Source organism: Vicia villosa, linkage group LG3 (genome assembly GCF_029867415.1).
Source record: "Vicia villosa cultivar HV-30 ecotype Madison, WI linkage group LG3, Vvil1.0, whole genome shotgun sequence".
NCBI classification, from domain to species: Eukaryota; Viridiplantae; Streptophyta; class Magnoliopsida; order Fabales; family Fabaceae; genus Vicia; species Vicia villosa.
The window spans coordinates 103,686,703-103,707,571 of NC_081182.1; the positions used below are offsets into that span (position 1 = coordinate 103,686,703).

A 20,869-nucleotide genomic window follows, 5' to 3' on the forward strand; every position below is an offset into this window, starting at 1 on the left:
ATTGAATCTAATTACATGAAGAGGAATATTTTTTTAAATTGATTTTATTTTAAGGATTTATGTCCAGTTTATAAGTGAGATATGTACAAGAGGTAGAATTATTTAATTACAAGTGAAACTAAAATAATTTTCATTATTAGGAATAACAACTAACCACATCTTTTGTATTTTGATAATAAAAGAAATACTTTTGTATTTTTTTTAATCTTTTACGACTAAATTAAAACTAACTAAATTAATCTAATGAAATAAAGCTTAATTAAATTAATTGACTAACACTAATTAAATAAACTCTATTTCTTTTGTGTATATTTTTTTTATGAATTTTTTTACTATAATGACATAACCTAAATAAGAAACACACAACTAATTATAATCTAACTAATCTACATACGTAACCACACATAATTTGACTCGAATTATACATAAAAAAAGTTAATTACAATTAGAAGTAAATTAAAGAAAAGTTTTAATTGAAATTAAACAAAAATTTATTTGCTTCTAATAAAAAGACTCTAATCTAATTCTGAGTGAATAGCACGAACAACCAAAAATCATATACAATCAAAGAAACAACACAAATAAAAAACAAAAAAGCAATAGGATAAGTTCAAAATTTTATATTTCAGGTCTAAGAATAATGCATAAAATAAAAATTCAACAAGTTACATTTCAGGGCCAAATTCAGCAACCTGAAGTGGCGTGACCCAATTAAGCTGCTTTCTCCTCCCTCGTTAATCCTTCTGACTCCTCTTTTTTCCTTCGGTGCAAATTTCCTTCTCTTGATTGATGAAGTTTTTGAGGTTTTGTTGTTATTCCTCGATGTGAAAAATAACAACTTTAGGAGTGAATTTTTAAATTTTGGATCATTAGGAATTAAAAAACTAGGCCTTCATATATATGAAAAATAGGGTTTGGCATTGAATGAGATCAATCTATTTAAGGCAAGTTTTTTAGAGATTAAGATTTGGTCAGAGGCTTAGTGAGTAAGACTCTGAATTTGGACGGTTTGGTGATTAGGTGCAAGATTGGATATGGGAGAAACTGTTTTGAGAGAATATATTTTTCTACTTTAGATTTTTGGCTATTTTTTGCATAAAATTATGCTTTTAATAAAAAAAATATTTTAAAATATGCTAAATAAAAGAAAACAAAAATATTATTTAAATAATTAAAAAAATATTTTTTAACCTTTTTTGAATGAAAACACGCAAAAATAGAGTAAAATACAAAATGTAGGCAATTGTGCTATCTCAATTATTCAAAATAAATTAGCAATTAAAAACATATAAAGGGTGGGCAATTCTGAGGTTTAACAATGTGACTTTAAACCCTTGCCTCAACTCGAGTGTAGTAACCAAATGAATAACCCATATCAAAAAATCTTTTGATCCCAAGCTTTAGGAGCTTAATGAGACGAATGATTATGACTATTAAGACTTGGTGAAAAAAGTGAAATCAGGAGGGCAAAGTTAGGGGTGCAACACATGCATTGCTGATGGTTTCTTCTCTAAGGGGTCTGTTCACAGGCGTATAATGGATGGTATAATTAGGGTGGCAGATGGGGAATTTTTGTACCATCGACATCGTGTCAAGACAGGTGGGGCACTTGACGGTAGAGGCAGAGTAGCCACCAGACAACGTGGTGGACGTAGAGGCAGGGCCAGAGGTAGAGGAGGATGTTATCCAGCACACACAGTAGTGATGTCTGTGTTTTTATTAATGTCTGTATTTTGATTACATTTATATACTTTATTATGATTATTTATTTGACACTCTTAGGGTGATTTATACGATGTACTCTTTTGGTGTAGTATATTCCATTTCCTTTAAATTGCACTACTTTGATGTACTATAATTTGATATTCCATTTTGTTGAAAATATTGGAGTTTAGGAGTAAGATTTAGTTGATTTAAAAATATAAGAGAAAGTTCTGTAGGCATATCTGCGGAATATTATGTTTTTAACACGTTTCGTAGATACATCTAGGGAAGATTCACTGAACTGAATTAATTTGAAACTCCTCAACGTTCATTATTCATTATGTTTTGATGCTTCCGTAGATGTATCTACGAAAAAAACCAAATTTTGTTAAAAAAAAATACTTCCAAATATATATCTACGAAAGCAGATAACATAATTAAAATTTCGTCTGGGTAAAAATATCAAGGAGTGTAATGAGATATTCTTTCTATTTATAGATAAAGGTATAGTACATCTATCAATTTTCTTGATTTTTGTATTTGAAAGATAGAGTTAACTAGCTAAGTAGTATCATTACTATTGGTAGGGATGGACATCGGTTCTGGCCGGATCGAGTTCGGGTCCAAAACCTCAATCCGGCCCAACCCTCGGGTGACAGATGATGGCCCAATTCCGACCATTTTCTTTTTTGGTTTTTTCCGGTTCGGTTAATTTGATCGGTTTTTTTCGGTTAGGCATATTTTTGGCCCATAACAAATTTTAAGCCCATTGTAAAATCAGTCAAATTTTTATTAAATTTTTTTAATACATTCAGCCAATTAATTACTGGGCTATATACTATGGCCCAACTTAAATCATTGATTTTTTAAATTCATTTTAAAATTTAGAAATTGAATGAGTTTTGTTCAGGCTATTTTTATATTCTATTCCAATTTGATTGAACTATTATATTTAATAATTTCATTAAAAAACAAAGTTATCTACCTTTTATTATTCAAAAATTGGAGAACTAAAAATATTTATCAAGTCTAAATAACACAATATTTATTCTATCCATATTTGATGTTTGGGTTCTCTTAATGCTTCATCTAACTGTGACAATTTATATTCCATTTCTTGAATATAATCTCTCTTGATTATAATCTTTTCAACTTTCTTTTTTTTCTTCTTCAAATTCTATTTTGTTATTTAATAGACTTGAAAATATCTTCTCTCAAAACAACTTTATTATGATATAATAATCCAATCAGAGCAAGGTCCTACATAAAAAAAAAAAATATAGAAGAGATATTAGAAAAATTAATAAAATGGAAAACAATTTTATAAAACTACTTTAATCATAACTAAATTTTTTCTGCTAAAAAATTGGCATTAGTTGATTAAGAAATACAAGCATCCAAATCATTAACTTCAAAGGAATTATCAGTAACAACAAAGGACTAGCAGAGATTACAAGTTGAACATTAATTTCAAAATTTCTCAATCAAATTGCTAACATGCTTTAAATATTCAGGGTAATCACAACAGTAGTAAACAACTCAAACACTACTAAACACAGTGGTAAACAACACTATCTATTTTCCAACCACTAAAATTATCTTCTCTTTTAATTTTATCATAACTTTTTATCTTTATATTTAAAGAGATCACATGGGAAAATCAACAAACCTTTTTCACTCTACAACAAACCTCCAATGCTTTATTGCAAAAACTTCTCTTAAAACCTGACTTTTCAAGGGAAGTTTCACTTTAGCTTCCTGCAACAACCAACTAAAAGAACTCTCAAAATTTAAAGGATTCATGTAACTAAATTAAATATTGCTGTTTTTCTTTTAAGGAAATTCAAATTAAAATCAAGGAATTAACCTCTTCTTTAACTTCTTTTTCTCTTCAAAAAGTTTTAACTCTTCTGTGGATGGATTTGGGATTAGTGAATGAAACTTAAGTTGTCTAACTCTGTCACCCCTGTAAATCCAAGTAAAAAAAAAAAGAAAGAAAACAACTCAATCAAGAACACTATTAATATTGCAGGAAAGGATACCAAAAGCAAATCTCAGACTTTAAATAGCCGTGAAGATGTCATGCAGAATAGATCTAGACCTAGAAATATAAATACAACTTCAAGAATAATAACTAGTGGAGACCAACTCAACTACAAACTAGAAAAAATGATACCTACCGTAACACCCACAAGGAGGCAAGAACATCAATATGAAAAACAACAAGTATCAAGAAGATAGAAGCAACGATTTGCAACCTGACAAGAGTAAAAGTAAAACTATCAAAAGAATCAAAGATAAATCATGACTATCATAAGGGAAAAGGTAAGATGAGTTATATACCTGAAGAAGAACACTTCGATAATCAGATAGAAAACCATATAAACTCTCAAAACATCTGCTTGCAACCTTCTTTCAGTTCACAAATATAACTATCTGTTTCTGGAATTTGGGTGTTAGGGTTTGATCTTTTTCTGGATGAAGAGAGTAAAGGTGAACGTGGTTGATGAGTAAAGGTGAGAGATGAAGAAAGATTGATCTTTTTCTGGAAGAAGAGAGTAAATGTGAGCGTGGTTTTTTCATAGATCTGAGCGAAGGTTGAACTGATGAGAGAAAGAGAGAAAGAGTGGGGCGGCGGCTACACAAGGAAGAAAAATGAGGGAGAGAAAATAGTGTTGCCTCCACCTCAAACCCTAGTGTTAATAAGTAATAATTATAATAATAAAATATAAATTGGACTCGGTCGGGTCCGGTCACCGATGGGCCCAACATTATCATCCGAACCGAACCGGAATAATCCACTAAAAACCGTGCCAATCACCCGTTTGACCCATTCAACCGATATAAACCGACCGAAAGTGTTTAATTCGGTTCGGACCGGTCGGATGTTCTCGGTTCGGTAACTTGTGTCCACCCCTAACTATTGGTAAATATTTATGTTGGGGAACAACTTCTCTACCCGTTACAAAAAGATGAGTAGTGTACCTTCGGTCAATCACATTACACCATTTAACTTTTACATATTTAATTATTTATTAAATAGTATATTTATTTGTTATTTTCGAGATATTTTATACTAAAGATAACTTTATCCAACTTTTTAAGTTGAGTAAATAAAAATTCACCTTTATGCTAATGGAGTATTATATTTTTCCTCGAAATAATAAAAACACATCAGTCAAGCTATAAAATGATGCTGTAGCAGAATTAGGTGAAAAGTGTTGAAGTTTCATTTGAGGGTGTAAAGACCACATAGAAGAAAAAAAGATCGAGCAAGTTACAAAAATGGGAAGTAACAGAAGCGATGAGGGTTCAAAATGGTTGAAACATTATTGTAGTGATCATCAATTATTGTTGGCGGGAGAGGGTGATTTCTCCTTCACCCTTTGTCTAGCAAAAGCTTTTGCTTCTGCAACAAATATTGTGGCTTCTTCTTTTGACACTCATGGTTTTTTTCTAGCTCTTCTCTCTTTTAGACACAATGCCTTTTTTTTTTTTGTTGCTGTTAATAACTTGTAGTACTAGTGACAAAGTTTGTAGCTTTTGCAACATTTTAGTACAAAATGCTTTGACTTAACTTTTGTTATTGATAATTATGGCTGTTCATGATAGAAAAAAACCAAATAAAACTACAATAAAAATTTACTCGAATTGAATAGAATTGTTTCAATTTATTAAGAATCGAACTCAACCAAAATTATTAGTTTGGTATACCGTTTTGAAATTCTGAACTGTACCAAACTGTTAGAATTTTTTTCTTTTCAAACCGAACTGTTTACCGAAGAACCAAATCGTTAAGTTATTTTTCAAATTTTTTTAAAACTTGTTTTAAGCATTTTTCATTTTTAGTTCAGTTTTAGTTACGGTTTGGTTCTTGTGCATAATGGTTTGGTTCGCTATCCAAACATAACGGTCGGTTATTTTAACTTGATTTCGGTTCGATTCGATTCACACAACTAAAAAATTCGCTTTTAGTGACCGAAAAATTTTGGTCACTGTAGTGACCGAATTAGCCACCAAAATTTTATATTCATGAGTAAATTTTAAGAGGTCACTAAATCGGTCACTAAAATAAATCAGCCACCGATTTAGAGACCAATATTTTGTGACCGAAATTTTGATCACTATAGTGACCGAATTAGCCACCAAAATTTAATACTCATGAGCCAATTTTAAGTGGTCACTAAATCGGCCACAAAAAATAATTTTATATACAATTTAATTTTTATATATAAATTAGAGACCGAAATTTCGGTCACTAATATTTTTTTGTTTTTTTTTTTATTTTTAATCCTCTTTATTATTTTAATATTTCCTTTCTTTTTTAAAGATTTTAATTCTCTTTCAAATTTAAATTTTTATTAAATTTTTCATATTTTTATTGTTTTAACATATAATATATTTATAAAAAAAATATATGTATATATGTTTAAATATAAAATAGGGTTAATAGTAGTTTACCCCCCCTGTAATATGAGCGTGTTTTGATTTACCCCCCTACCGTTGCCAAAGGCAGGTTTTGGCAACGGTTTTTTTTGAAAAAACCGTTGCCAAAGGGTAGGGAGGGGGCAAAAACAAAATTCGCTAACATTACAGGGGGGTGAATTACTATTAACCCTATAAAATATAACAATAGTTGTTAAGTGGTGTAGTGACAAGTTGTTACTAAAATACACAGATGTCACAAGTTTGATTCTTAGATATCACAATTTTTAATTTTATTTTATGAAAAAAACACTAAAATCGGTCACTAAAAACGAATTTTCTAGTAGTGTCAGTTGTTGGATTTTTTTTTACATGGAGTTGATGGGGATGTGTTGATGTGCATAAGGTATATCCTTATGCACGGTGCATAAATACTCAAATATTGTTTATATTACTCAAAGTATTATATTTATTACTCAAAATAATATACAAATTACTCAAAATAGTATAAATATTACTCAGAACAATGAAAATATTACTCAAAATAGTTAAAATTCGATATTACTCAGAATGGTGTAAATATTACTCAGAATAGTGTATGATCGGTCACCATTTCTACCTAATTTCTGTCATGTATTCGGTCTAAATTTGTCGATTCGGTAACACTTTGATCAATGTTTTATTGTTTTTGTTTAAGTATCTCATGTTTGATTGCTTTTATGTTTACTTTGCATTATGTTTTAATTTAAGTTATTTAGATTCTTTTGATGCCGTTTGGTTAGTTGTGTACAAATTTCAGGTTTGAACAAGTCATCTTAAGTGTCAAAACAACTATGAAGGAAGGAGAAGCAAGAGAAAGATGAAAATTCAAGGTTCTGGGGTCTAACACGGCCGCCCGTGCTTCCAAGCACGGCCCGTGTCAGATGAAAAACTCTTTTCCATACAAAATCCAGGGGGACAACACGGCCGCCCGTGCTTCCACGCACGGCCCGTGTCAGGACTGCTGGGAGCAAAAATAAAAAATAGTAAAAGAGCAACACGGCCAGTGCTTCCAAGCACAGCCAGTGTTGCTGAGAGCGTGAAAACTTCCAATTTTAGGGCTTTTTCATTAAATCTCCACCTTGAGGGCACTTTAGACATTCCATTTGGCTGAGATTTGTACCTAGACTATTTAGTTGAGTTGGAGAGAATTATTTTGGGACTTTTGCATCATACGATAGAAAATCACAGAAGAGAGAAGATAGCTTCATCAAGAGTTTTGGAGACGGAGGGATTCAAGGGTTTCCGCCATTGAAGATCAAAGTCACCATTATTTTTTAGTAATGTCTACATTCTTTATTATGTCTTTCTTGAATATTATGAGAGGCTAAACCCTCCAATGCTAGGGGGTGGTCCTGATTTGGTTTATGTAATGACTCTGAATTCTTGATTTCATCAATACATTGGTTTATGTTATTCAGTTAAATTATGCAGTGTTCTTAATGTTTTCTTTATCGGTCAAATAAGGATTAATCTACGGCTAACAATACAGGACTGTAGTTGTTAGGGTTTGTGCATAATTTGATTATAGTAGATATCACCTAGGACTAGGGATACCCTATAATTGCCACATAATCTTGATATTATAAAAGCTTGGTTTCAATTTAGGTTCCTAAGGACTTAGGATTTAGGTTGGAAGACCAAAGGTTTTCTCACTAAGGGCTTAGGAGGAAACACCCTAAGGATGTGGTAACTGAATGTTATGAACTTGTTGAAGAGAACTTAATTCTGAAGTGTTACATCCCAAATCAACCACTCACCCTAGCATCTCATATATTTGATAACAAAAATCAATTTATTTTCTCATTATTTTTTTCTTTGTAAGGATTTAATCCACCTAAACCAAAACATTAGTGTTTGTTCAATTGAATCATATTTTAAGAATCTGTATTTCCTACGCAGTCCTTGAGACCGACATTCGGGGAATTTCCCCTATTATTACTATAGAGGCAAAAATAGTACACTTGCTATTTTTCCGATCAGTGTACTCATTACTCACAATTAATAATTACTCATAATTAATAGATGTGTACAAATAATGCATATATTATTCATGGATTATGATATTATTACTCGTTTCTAACTAAAATGTTACTCGAAACAATTTAAATATTACTCGTACGAGACTTATGCACCGTGCATAAGGATATACTTATGCACATTAACCTGACCCGAGTTGATGCAACCAAAATGAAATATCATTCACATTTAAATATGAGGAATTTTGATCGTGTTATATTCAACTTCCCTCATGCAGGCTTTCATGGGAAGATGGAACACAACTTGTCAATGATCAAGTGAGTGCTTTTTCTTTTTAGTCAAGTAGTCTAGTAGCTATAATTTGTGAGAACATGTAGAATGTCGCAGATTTGAATCCGCACCCATAATTATCAACTGAGCTGACTTAACAGGACTTGTCAATGCTGATTATATATTATAGTCCGGGCCGGTCCTACGAATTTGGATGCATTGGGCGAATCAAAAGAGTGATGCCCCTTTAATTTTTTTAACATTAAATGCACAAGGATAAAAGAAGTAATTGGATAAAAAACACATTTTCATTTAACATTATGCAAAAAGAATACAAGTATGGATCTTTGAATCAATATTTATACTACATCAAAACATAAACCACTATAAAGAGACTTCTTCTTCTTCTTCTCTATATTTTTTCAAATACTTAGATACAACTTTTTACTATATTTTACTTCTTTGATTTTTTCGACTATTGCACTTTTGACTTCATTACCTAACATGTTAATCAATTCATTTTGAATCTTTTAACTAAGATAATGATAATGAATTTCATAATTCTTAATACGTTCAAATAAATTTGTATGACAGAATCCCATTCTGCAATCATTTCAACGAGAGAAAGAAAGTTTCTATTTTTATCCACATTAGTCCTCTCTTTTTTTTTCACGAAATGCTAAATTTTGCTCAGCAGGATATCTAGTAACTAAAACTATCCTAAGTAAGATTATTAATAATATAAAATATTCTCTATATCATTATTTTAATTTTAGTTCCTCAATTAAACTTTTTAGTTGTTAAAATTATGGATATATTAATTAATTTTATTTTAGGGGAATTAATTGATTTTATTCTACTCTATATTTTATTCTTGGAAATTACATTCTTTTATTAATTTTGACTTTGTAGTGCTCTTATAGTTTTGTTATCCAGTATTTTTTCAAATTTTTTTCTAGTAAGTATTTTTATAATAGAAAAATTCTCTTTTAATATATATAGGAGTTAAAAAAAAAATTTGGTGCCCCTAAAATTATGGGGCCCTGGGCTCCCGCCCCACGAGCCCGTACTCAGGGCCACCCCTGATTGTAGTTAATTTGTATTGTGTCTGTTTTCTAAATTTATAGGATGCATAAAGATCTTGTGGATGGTTTCTTCAAGAATGATTCGGGCGAGTGGTCAAATTCATGTGAATCACAAAACTTCACATCCCTATACTAAGTGGAACATAGAGAAGCTTGCAGAGGAAAGCTTTCTGAAATTGATGGAGTGTAGTGATTTCAAGAAAGAAGATTATACAGGTTATAGCAACAAGAGAGGAGATGGTAATAGATGTGATAAAAGTTTTCCTCTTGGTAGATGCAGCACCTTCAAATTTACCCATCTTAGAAGAAAGATTGGTATTGCTCCTTCTGTATCACATTGTGCTTGAAATGAAGTCCAATACAAAGAACAACAAGTCTCTGGAGGCAGCAGCTCAAGGATTTGTTTTGATAGGATAAGGCTTATTACTTTGAGAGGTGCAACGCTGCAGTGTCTTGGAGAAGAAGTTTGAGTGGTGAAATCTATGTTGCTGAAATTGGAGTGCCTAAGAGAACTTTGAAATGTGGCTCTCTTTTTGAAAGTGCTTTGTTGCATACAGCTCATCATTTTCTTGTCAACATTTACCATATGTTGATCTGTTGTAGGATTTATAACAACAAACTTTGCATCAATGATATATAATTTCTAAACAGAACTTCCAATTCAAAATCTAAACATAAAATCTTCCCTTAAACAAAGCCAATGATCAAAACCAAAAACACACCTCTTTGATAGAGAATTCAGATAAGTTTGGTCATACATCAAGAGTAAACCTTCAAAATAAGGTATAAACTACTTGATAATATCCTCTTGAAAGAAATACAAAGAAAAATATTAAATAATTCTTCCTCCAAATGCAACAAGGCTAATAGGGTTTTCTTTATGAATAATATTTGTTCGGAATGTTAAGATCCGAAATCTTTTTGAGTAATTAAATCGAACCAAATTAGTCCTCCCGTCTTTTTTTCTAAACATATCATTCTTTTTTCCCATTCCAATAGGATGCCCAAGAGAAGTTAAATATTCTATAGTGAATATTTCACAAAGCATGTTGAGTCATTCAACTATGTCTCGATCTTTTTTTATTGTAAAACATTTTAGTTTTCATTAAATCAAAAAAATCATATCATAATTAAAGAAGTCAAACTCAAGAAATAAAATACACAAAATCAAACAAACTATGTATATCATAAAAATTCGAAAGTTAATTTCCATACTAGATATTAAGTTCCGGATTAGGGCATTAATAATTAATTCACAATGAATAGTAAAAAAAAGTTAGAGAAAACAAAGTGGAAAAATAATTAACTCAATAGAAAATCCAAAAATAAAGAGCTTAGTAGAGAGTACAGCTCCATTCATAGGTAAAAACAATTTAACAAAGAGCAAATTTATCGGAACACGCATGCTTCCTCGATGTGAGTTATACATCAAGTATCATTCCATGCTTCTTCGAAGTGACTTATACATGTTAATTCTTATATAACTCTTAAAACTATTTGAGTTTCTCACGTATGATTCCTTCAAATGATCCAATAAATCCCATCATCGGGACCAGAAAACAAGCAAAGCTAAATATCTGCAGAACAATCCATTTTCTAGTCCAAGCTCCAATTTTCTTCTGTACAAAGTACATCTAAACAGGGAAATATATAGTCAATGGCCAGAAATATATGCCTCCTAATACTCCCAGAACTTGGTTGAAGTAAGGAAATAAGATTGCAAGTCCAATAGTTGAAATCACATAGGTTGTTCTGAAACAGAACCTGAAAAGATTTATCTCAAAAGCCGGTAATAGAGGAAGTTTCACTCTGTGGAAATCATTCACAAAGACACTGTTTAGGTATTTTTTTTAACACCATCTATCAGCCGCACTATATATTGGTTGACTGAATATTTGTTGAAAATACCATACAAATTAAATCATTGAAAACTGTAAATGGTTTTTAAATATTAAAAAAACGATTTTGATCAGTAAAAGTAGTAGTACCTGATATCCTCCAACCAAATGAATGATAATACAAACATTGGCAATGTCAATAAGCCAGAAAGGCTCATAAAATCCAAACCCTTCCAATAGATTCCATGGTGCAGCATTTCCAAAAGTTGCATATCCAAAGCATCCACAACATAGGTAGAAGAATGTTGTAATGCCGATTGAAGTCACTGAGGCCTTTTTCATGGTTTAATTCTCTGATGGAGGAGACTCTAAAGTGTCATGTACTCAGAAAAATTCAATATTTTATTTAATATGTATATATAAAAAAATTGCCCTTTACTCATCAAATTTGAATATAAAATGTTACCTGTATCTCAAGAAGCAGCATTAGGTATGGATTGGAAAAGCTAATGTCACCTATTGCTTGGAAGATTATCCAGATTTTGTCTGCAATATTAGTCGTTTGTACTCCTGTCAAACTTCCCATAATTATTCCATTTTCTGCAAAATCAAAACAAGTCCTATGAAATATGAATCAAGAGGCTTGAAGATAAGGATAATCTTAAATTGACAGAAGTGAGTGCTTTTTCTTTTTAGTCAATAGTCTAGTAGCTATAATTTGTGAGCACGTAGAATGTCCGAAATTGAATTCGCGCCCATCACTACAAACTGAACTGACTTAACAGGACTTGTCAATGCTGATTATATATATTATAGTTAATTTGTGTTGTGTCTGTTTTTTAAATTTATAGGATGCATTAAGATCTTGTGTGGGGTTTCTTCAAGAATGCATGTAGCATGATTCAGGCGAATGGTGAAATTCATGTGAATCACAAAACTACACATCCCTATACTAAGTGGAACATAGAGAAGCTTGCAGAGGAAAGCATTCTGAAATTGATGGAGTGTACTGACTTCAAGAAGGAAGATTATCCAGATTATTACAACAAGAGAGGAGATGGTAATAGATGTGATAAAAGTTTTCCTCTTGGTAGATGCAGCACCTTCAAATTTATCCATCTTAGAAGAACAATTGGTATTGCTCCTTCTGTGTCACATTGTGCTTGAAATGACGTCCAATACAAAGAACATCAGGTCTTTGAATGCAGCAGCTCAAGTTATTGTTTTAATAGGAGAAGGCTTAATTTCTTTGAGAGGTGCAATGCTGAAGTGCCTTGGAGAAGAAGTTTGAATAACAAAATCAATGTTGCTGAAGGAATGCCTAAGAGAAGTTTGAAAAGTGAAATCTATGTTGTTGAATGGCTATCTTTTTGAAGATGTTTTGTTGCATATAACACAATAGATAACTCATGATTTTGTCATCAACATTTATACCATATGTTGATCTTTTGTAGGATTTACAAAAACAAACTTGCATCAATGATACATAATTTCAAAACAGAACTTCTAATACAAATTCTCGCCATAGTGGCTCATGAAATTATTAGAGTTTGACCTAACTCATCCTTACAAAACCGGTTGGTAAGGCGAGGAGTGTCTATATATATATATATATATATATATATATATATATATATATATATATATATATATATATATATATATATATATATATATATATATATATATTATTTCAATGCTCTATCTCCAACCAATGTGGAACTTTAGGATCTTCCTAATACACCCCTCACGGCCAACATTCTTTTGGCCTTGGTGCGTGGATATTAATGGTGGGCGGTCCATGGTCCTATCGATAGACTCTAATACCAGATGTTGGAAATCCACCAAAAATTATGATGAATTTCTATCAATCTTGATGAACAAGATTGTTACCACCACAGGATAACAATGAAAATAAGAAAGGAAATTTAAAGAAAAAGAGATTAGGGTTTCTGCAGAGTAACTCTCAGCCCACAAACTGTGGAAAACTGTTATTCACTTGCAACTGCAAATTCTGTGAATACAATTCAATTGCCTTGATTTCAAAATAATAAGGGTTACTCTCTATTTATAGATTTAGGTTAGCTTTCTCCCTAAGTCAAAGCCCAAAACTATAAAAGCCCAAAATACCTATTTTGGAACTAAATCAAAGCTAATCTATTTTAAATCTAAAATAAATCTATCTAGATAAAAAACAAATCTGTGTGTAACAAATTATTCTCACACAAACAAAACCAAATATTTTGACACAAAGAATTATAATTTAACGCACCACCTAATTCATTGTGTCTAAGCTATTTATGTTCATCATAGCTCTTAGTCTTCTAAACACTTCGACCAACACTCCCTTCGTCATAATATCTGCAATCTGATTCTCAATTCTGCAGTGTTCCAAGTTCATATTCCCATCTGCTACCTACTCTCGAAGATAATGGAACCTCATGTCGTTGTGCTTGCTTTGACCATGCGCTATTGGATTCTTCGCCAGGTTGATAGTTGACATGTTATCGATCTTCATGGTAATTGCTCCATGATCTTTACCTGTAATCTCTTCAACCAAGTTCAACATCCATGTTGCTTGACATGCACAAAGAGAAGAAACTATGTATTCTACTTCGCATGATGATAATGCCACTACTGGTTCCTTTCTCGAACTCCACACAACTGGTGCACCACCTAGCATAAACACATAGCCTGCTGAAGATTTTCGATCCTCAGCATCACTACACCAACTCGAATCAGTGTATTCCACTAATTTGCATTCTTTTCCTTTATCATCTGTAGGAAACAAAATGCAATAGTTGAGCGTTCCTTTTAGATACCTCAATATCCTCTTTGCCGCTGCTAGGTGTGATACCTTTGGCTTTTGTATGAATCTACTTACCATACCTACATTGTATGCTAAGTCAGGCCTTGTATGACAAAGGTATCTTAATGACCCAATAAGTCTTCGATATTGGGTTGGATCGACATCATCTTCATCTGGGTTCTTCGACAGTTGCAGTCTTGTTTCAGCAGGTGTCGAAGTCGAGTTGCATTCTTCCATCTCAAATATCTTGAGAATTTCACTTCCATATCTTCGTTGATGCATCATTAAGCCTCTACTACTCTTGTAGAATTCGATGCCATGGAAATATTAAATGTCGCCTAGATCATACATTTAGAATTCCTTGATGAGATCACCTTTGAAGTCTTCGATCTCTTTCTTGCAGCTACCTGTTATCAACAAATCATCGACATAGAGACATAGTATAAGCAATTCACTATTGCTTCTTCTTAATATACTCCATGTTCAGTTTTGCACTTCACAAATTCCTTTTGCCTTAGGAGACCGAGATCTTCTTATTCCAAGCTCTTGGAGCTTGCTTCAGTCCATACAGGGCTTTATGTAGCCTATACACCTTTCTCTCTTTGCCATGTTTCACAAAACCAATTGATTGTGCAACATAGACTTCTTCGTCTAAGGTCCATTTAGGAATGCACACTTTACGTCCATCTGAAATATGTGCCAACTGTTTATTTCTTCTAGACCAACAACCAACCTGACTGTTTTGATCCTGGCAATAGGTGCAAATACTTCATCAAAGTCAATTCCTTCTTTCTGAAGAAATCCTTTCACCACAAGCCTTTCCTTGTGTCAAGTCACTTCTCCTTTGGGATTACACTTCATCTTGTATACCCACTTTACATTGTAGAAACCTTCCCTAAAAATGAATATTTAGAGCCGCCACCTATTCTACCAGGGCGAATAGGAAACCCTACGCAGTTAAGAGATTCGGGTAAGATTATTATAATCAGGTCGAGGGAAGGTGTTAGGCACCCTCAACCCTTTCCTAAGGTTTTATGGCTAAATATTAAGATTTAATAGCTAAGGAAATGAATAGGGCGAAAAGTGAGATTTGATCTGAATTGAGGTTTTAGGGAAGGGGACTCGCCTTGTTGCCAAGTGCCTACGTATCTCCTTATGGAGAATCAGAGTCAACGTAGTTCGGGCAGGGTTGTACGCCTTAGATTTGATTATGAAATTGTTTTGAGGGGCTTTTTGAATGGCCTATCGTAGTTTTGAATTTGTGATTTGCAAGGCATTTTGAATTGCCTTATTCGCAGTATTGAAGAGATGAAAGAGTGTTTTAAGATTGGCGTACAACCCCGGTTTTAATATGTTATCGTTAGTTGCGATGATCAATAGGTTTGATCACCATAGTTAACGGATTGGGTAAAGTATTGCTAACCATTATGACCGATAGATTCGATCGTCACGAATAGCAAATAAAGTATATTTTAATTTTGTGTAATTAAATTTCATGTTTTATCATCACCTCTCATAACCAATAGATTTAGTTACTACACGATAATGAATTTCAATAGTCATGTTTTAATATTTTATCTCTCGCCAATGCGACTAATAGATTTAGTCGGACCGAGGAAAGAATTAGCGAAGAATTAGTTAAATTAGCATTAATAAATAAATTAATTCAATTAAATTTATTTCTCGCCAATGCGAATAATAGGTATAGTCGGATCGAGGAGAAAATTAATTAAGGATAACCAATGGGATTGGGGCAAACCCTAATACTTTGATAGCCTTTCTAGGTTTTTTTTGTGATTTTTAACAATTAAAATTAATTAAATCAATTAAGTCGAATAATCGAAATAATCGAGAAAAATCCTAAGCCTAATCCTAATTTAATTATATTATTAATGTAATTTTAAAATTAAATCATATATAAAAATATTAAGTTTTAATTATTAACTAATACAAATAATATATAAAAGAATAATAAAAGAATAATAAAACCTGGGTATAGTATTGATCATGTGTGCGGTGAGCTTTTGAAGGTCTATGGTGGTCTTTAAGTCTTGATGCGTTGGATCTGAGCAGCGTTGAGATCCAAGGGTTGTGATACGAGGGTACATTGTGAACTTCCATAGATGCTACGCGCTGGATTTGTGAGCTGGCTACAGCAAAACAAGTTAAGAAAATAAATGGAAAACACACATGACCTGGGGATCAAACCCAGGTCTTTTGGATTACCCACGATGTGCCTTAGCCACCTGCGCTAGGCTTGTTAATTGCTTATACACCGAAACAAACGTGATATATGGAGAAATAAATTTTATATATTTTTTTAAACCGAAAACGCGCGCTACAGTATCGTCCTCCTCACTGCATTTTCCAGAAAGATGAAACCTTTAGGCAACGGTTTTTAAATGTGGCCGTAAAGCTTTAATCCTAAAACCTACAAATCAATATCCAATAATACCAATTGACAGCCTAGATCGTCTAAACGATGCCTCACGAATCCAATGGATATGTTAATTGAACCTGTAATTGTCTTTAACCCATAAACCCTCTTTTGAGAGGTATGAACCCTAACAATGGTATAATCTTCAACCTGCAACTAATCATGAATTAAATAACACAGCAAGACTCTAAACCTCTTCACGATCCAGAATATATGTTCAAATACGATTTTAATTGTATAATTGTGTGAAATCGAACATAAAAAAATGACTAAACCGTGAGTTCTTGAACCATAATTCTGCACGCTTTGATCGTGGTTGGTGATCGAGATAGTTCCAGGAAGCACCAAGGGACTGATTAGAATGCTCAAAACGCCCTGAAACAATCTCCAACGATCTTGACCTCTTCTTTGTTTTTTTGGTTCTTTTTAAAATCGGTTAGGGCCTTCAAGCTGCCAATTTTTCCTCCTCCCATGAATAAGGGTTGTATCACATATATAACAGACTCAATTAGGGTACCAAAATTGGATACAATCTTGATCAATCCATAGAATGATTTTTGGTTTAAGAATTGAATCAAATCCTTGCATTTTGAAAGATTGAGATTTGATTCTAACTTCATATGAAATCTTTCCAATTTGTTCTCCACTCTATTTTGATGCATACACCTTCACGTTTCCCAGCCTTTTCTGTTTTATTGGAGTGAATTAACATTTTTGGGAACTTTGACCATGTATTAATTTTTCATTAGATCATGATTTTCCTTTTTAATTTGAATTTACATAAATTAATTCAAAAAATAATAAAATATAAAAATAAGTAGGAATTAGCTTATGGGCCTCTTGTCCAACTAATTAATCAACTAATTATATTACTAATAGTAATAATTGAAAATAATACTAATATAATATATTTTTATTTAACTAAAAGAAATCAAATAATAAAAAATAATAATGATAAATACTAATAGTTAGTCATGATAAAAAAAAATAATCGAAACAAATGTTAGTAAAACCCAGAATACCCCCAAAAATGATAAAACCCTTGTAATAATTGGGCCCAACGTTTGGGTCCTAAACCTCTGTTAATTACGCCCTTGTTTTAACTCAACCTGATTTATAAGAGAGCGGGTTTGACAATAGAAATGTCAAACCCCATGACTCTTAATTTTGAACCTTGATGGATTAACAGACGTAGATTTGATCGGGAAAATTTTGGGGTATGACACACATCAATTGCTTTTTTTCCTTGAGGCAATTTGACAAGTGACCAAGTGTTGTTGTCTTCAATGGGCTTCAATTCCTCATTCATAGCTTTCACCCACTTCGAATCCTTCAATGCCTCAGTTGCAATATTAACGGGTTCGACATCTGTGTAGAAAGTGTAGTGTACCAGATCACCTTCATCATTGACTACATCATCTAATGAAATCACACATTCTTGAAACCTTGCAGGAATGTGTCTAGTTCTATGAGGTCTGCTTGTATATGGTTGATCTCTAACCTCCTCTAGCCGAACTTCTCTTTCGACTTGAGTTTCTGTTTCTTCGAGTAAGATTCCCACTGAGTCTTTCTTTATATTTTCAGTCTACTCCCATTCTTTAAGTTCATCTATGATCACGTCTCTGCTGATCACTACTTTCTTATTCACTAGATTGAACAGCTTGTTTGGATCATCTGACTCGACTTGTTATCAAGTTTTCTTCTCAGCTGATCTGGCACATGTCTATATGCTATAGATCCAAATACCTTCAGATGACTCAAGCTAGGCTTCACACCAAATCAACATTCTTTAGGAGTAATTCCTTCTAGTTTCTTCGTCGGACATCTGTTCAAAATATATGTTGCGGTCGACACAGCTTCACCCCAAAACTCTTTAGGTAAATTCTTGCCTTTCAACATACTTCTCACCATATTCATGATGGTTCAATTCTTTCTTTATGCAGTTCCAATCTGATGTGGAGTGTAGGGTGGCACCACCTCATGCACAATCCCTTCTTTCTCACATAACATGTCGAAGTCTTTCGACACATATTCTCCATCACCATCAGTTCTCAAAACTTTGAGCTTTCGACCACTTTGTCTTTCAACCATCGATTTAAACTTGAAAAACACCTCGATCACTTCACTTTTCTTCTTGATCAAATAAGTCCATAATTTTCGACTGAAATTATCTATGAATGTAACAAAGTATTTGTTACCTCCATTCGAATCCACCTGGATAGGACCACTTACATCAGAGTATATGATTTCGAGAATAATGTTCGACTTGCTTCCTGCATCCTTGTTGAAGTTATTCTTGTGTTGCTTCGCCTGCATACATTCCTCACATACCTCATTTAGAATGTCGATTTCTGGCAGTCCCGAAACCATATTCTTTCTTTTCAAGTCTCTGATGTCTTTGAAGTTGAGATGACCTAGTCGATAGTGCCACATACATTCATCTCTGCTAGCTGCAGTCGAAAGGCACTTGTGCTCCATCACATCGAGTTCGATCTTGAAGGTTCTATTTTGTGACATAGGAGCCTTCAAGATTAACCTTCCACTTGTGTCGACTACTCTCATCATCTTGTCTTCGATCGAAACTTTTTAGTTCTTTTCAACCAACTGCCCAATTCTGAGCAAGTTGCTCTTCATGCCTAGTATGTACAACACTTTGGAAATTACTGACCTCTTGCCATCTTTCCTCATGATTAGAACGTCTCCAATACCTTCAGCTGCTAGAGTATTGTCATTTACGAATTTCACCATGTTCTTCATCGAGAGCTTTATGTTGACAAACCAATCTTTCCTTCCAGACATGTGTGATGAGCATCCTGAATCCAAGTACCATTGGTTCTTGAATTTATCTTCATATTTTATTGTGACCATCAATATAACTCTTCTTCTTCTTCTTCTTCTTCTTGTTTTGCAAGCGTTGCATCACTTTCTTGATCCTTATTCTTCTCCGGACACTTTGTAGAATAATGACCGTACTTCTGACAATTGAAACACTGAATGTGACTCTTGTCAGGCTTTCGACCACCACCTCTTCCTCTACCTGCAGCGCCACCTCTTTGGTTGCTTGGGTATGAGGATTTTTTCTGATTCGACCAGTTTCCTTCTTGCTGACTTCGACCAGTCGAATAGTAGTAGCCACCTCTACCTTTATTTTCATTCCAACTTCCTTTGCATTTGTTTGCCAATTGAGCCCGCAAAGCCACATCACTCTTCGACTTGTTTGCTACTCTTTCAGTCATTCGTTGTTCATGAGATTCAAGCGTCTTTTGAAGCTCTTCCTTTGTCAATTTCGACAAATCATTCGACTCTTCTATGGCTACCACCACACAGTCGAACTTAGGAACCAAAGACCTCAAGATTTTTGAAACAACAACTCTTGTTGTTAACGTTTCTCCACATATCTTGATTTGATTCACTAGTTTCGTAACCCTGGTGAAGAAATCAGTTATGCTTTCACTATCTTCCATCTGAAGCAATTCATACGTTCTTTTGTGAGTTTGTAACCTCACCACTTTCACCTTCTCAGCGTCTCCAAAAGATTTTTCAAGAATCTCTCAAGCTTCTTTTGCAGATTCTGAATCACTAACTTTTTCGAAGTTGTCTGAACTTAGACATTGATGAATTATAAAGAGTGCTTTATAACTCTTCTTCACCAATTCTTCGTGTTCTTCTATTTCTTCATCTGAAGCGTCTTCTTCAACCTCTTCTACTCCATTCTTTACAAGATCCCAATGACCTTGACACCTGAATAGAACTTTCATCTGTTTGCACCAATTCTTATAGTTATCTACTTTCAGAATTGGTAGACTTGCTGGATAATTTTCATTCCCATAATTCACCACCATCGTAATTTTCTTCTTCTTCCCTTGATCGATAAACCGGAGCTCTTGATACCAGACTAGAGTTTGACCTATCTCATCCTTACAAAACCGGTTTGTAAGGTAAGGAGTGTCCCTCTATATATATTATTTCAATGCTCTATCTCCAACCAATGTGGAACTTTAAGATCTTCCTAATAAAAATAAGGGTTATCAGACAAGAGAGATCATGATTTGATACACATTCAAATAGTTTCAAAGGTTTAATAGATAATTTTGAAAGAATGGAGAAGGCAATATCATGGTGGATATGTAATTGTTTCCTTGCCTTTGTTGTCTCATGAAGATACAACCAGTTGAAAATTAAGCTCAAACGTGAAGTAATAGTATAGTTGCTATTAGGGTATTTTCTTGACTGAGTATAGTTGATAGGGTTAAAAACTCGAGTTTAAAAAGTTGCACCTATT

General features: G+C 33.1%; 2 protein-coding genes and 1 pseudogene across 4 annotated transcripts; 1 reads left to right on the forward strand and 2 right to left on the reverse strand.

Moving 5' to 3' along the window:
- Positions 1-2,737: 2,737 nt before the first annotated feature.
- On the reverse strand, positions 2,738-4,415 carry LOC131656469 (uncharacterized). 3 transcript variants are annotated; one of them, XR_009300119.1, is made up of 5 exons: positions 4,048-4,413; positions 3,885-3,962; positions 3,572-3,670; positions 3,374-3,462; positions 2,738-2,964 (listed from the first exon to the last, which is right to left on the reverse strand). XR_009300119.1 is itself a non-coding variant. In XM_058926180.1 (5 exons), exons 1-4 carry the CDS (start codon positions 4,083-4,085, stop codon positions 3,379-3,381), a joined length of 312 nt encoding a protein of 103 aa, XP_058782163.1. In that variant the 5' UTR covers positions 4,086-4,415; the 3' UTR covers positions 2,738-2,964; positions 3,374-3,378. The 3 variants fall into 3 exon arrangements, 2 of the variants coding, with proteins under 2 accessions (XP_058782163.1, XP_058782164.1); XM_058926180.1 differs by having other exon boundaries at positions 3,374-3,475; positions 4,048-4,415; XM_058926181.1 differs by lacking the exon at positions 2,738-2,964 and having other exon boundaries at positions 3,241-3,462.
- Positions 4,416-4,989: 574 nt separating this feature from the next.
- LOC131658706 (heavy metal-associated isoprenylated plant protein 41-like) lies at positions 4,990-9,850 on the forward strand. Its single transcript, XM_058927973.1, has 2 exons — positions 4,990-5,152; positions 9,546-9,850. The coding sequence occupies exons 1-2, from the start codon at positions 4,990-4,992 to the stop codon at positions 9,848-9,850; spliced, it is 468 nt and encodes a 155-aa protein (XP_058783956.1).
- Positions 9,851-10,996: 1,146 nt separating this feature from the next.
- The window catches only part of LOC131658707 (probable amino acid permease 7), a 40,478-nt pseudogene continuing 30,605 nt past the window's right edge, over positions 10,997-20,869 (reverse strand).

Bases quoted from the DNA above. Each gene is read 5' to 3' on its own strand.
- LOC131656469 (XM_058926180.1), bottom strand. From the start codon at position 4,085: ATGGTTTTCTATCTGATTATCGAAGTGTTCTTCTTCAG. The intron at 3,963-4,047 runs GTATATAACTCA...TACTCTTGTCAG, and splicing joins ATCGAAGTGTTCTTCTTCAG to GTTGCAAATCGTTGCTTCTA. The intron at 3,476-3,571 runs GTTAATTCCTTG...GAGTTCTTTTAG, and splicing joins AAAAAGAAGTTAAAGAAGAG to TTGGTTGTTGCAGGAAGCTA.
- LOC131658706 (XM_058927973.1), top strand. From the start codon at position 4,990: ATGGGAAGTAACAGAAGCGATGAGGGTTCAAAATGGTTGAAACATTAT. The intron at 5,153-9,545 runs GTTTTTTTCTAG...CTAAATTTATAG, and splicing joins TTCTTCTTTTGACACTCATG to GATGCATAAAGATCTTGTGG.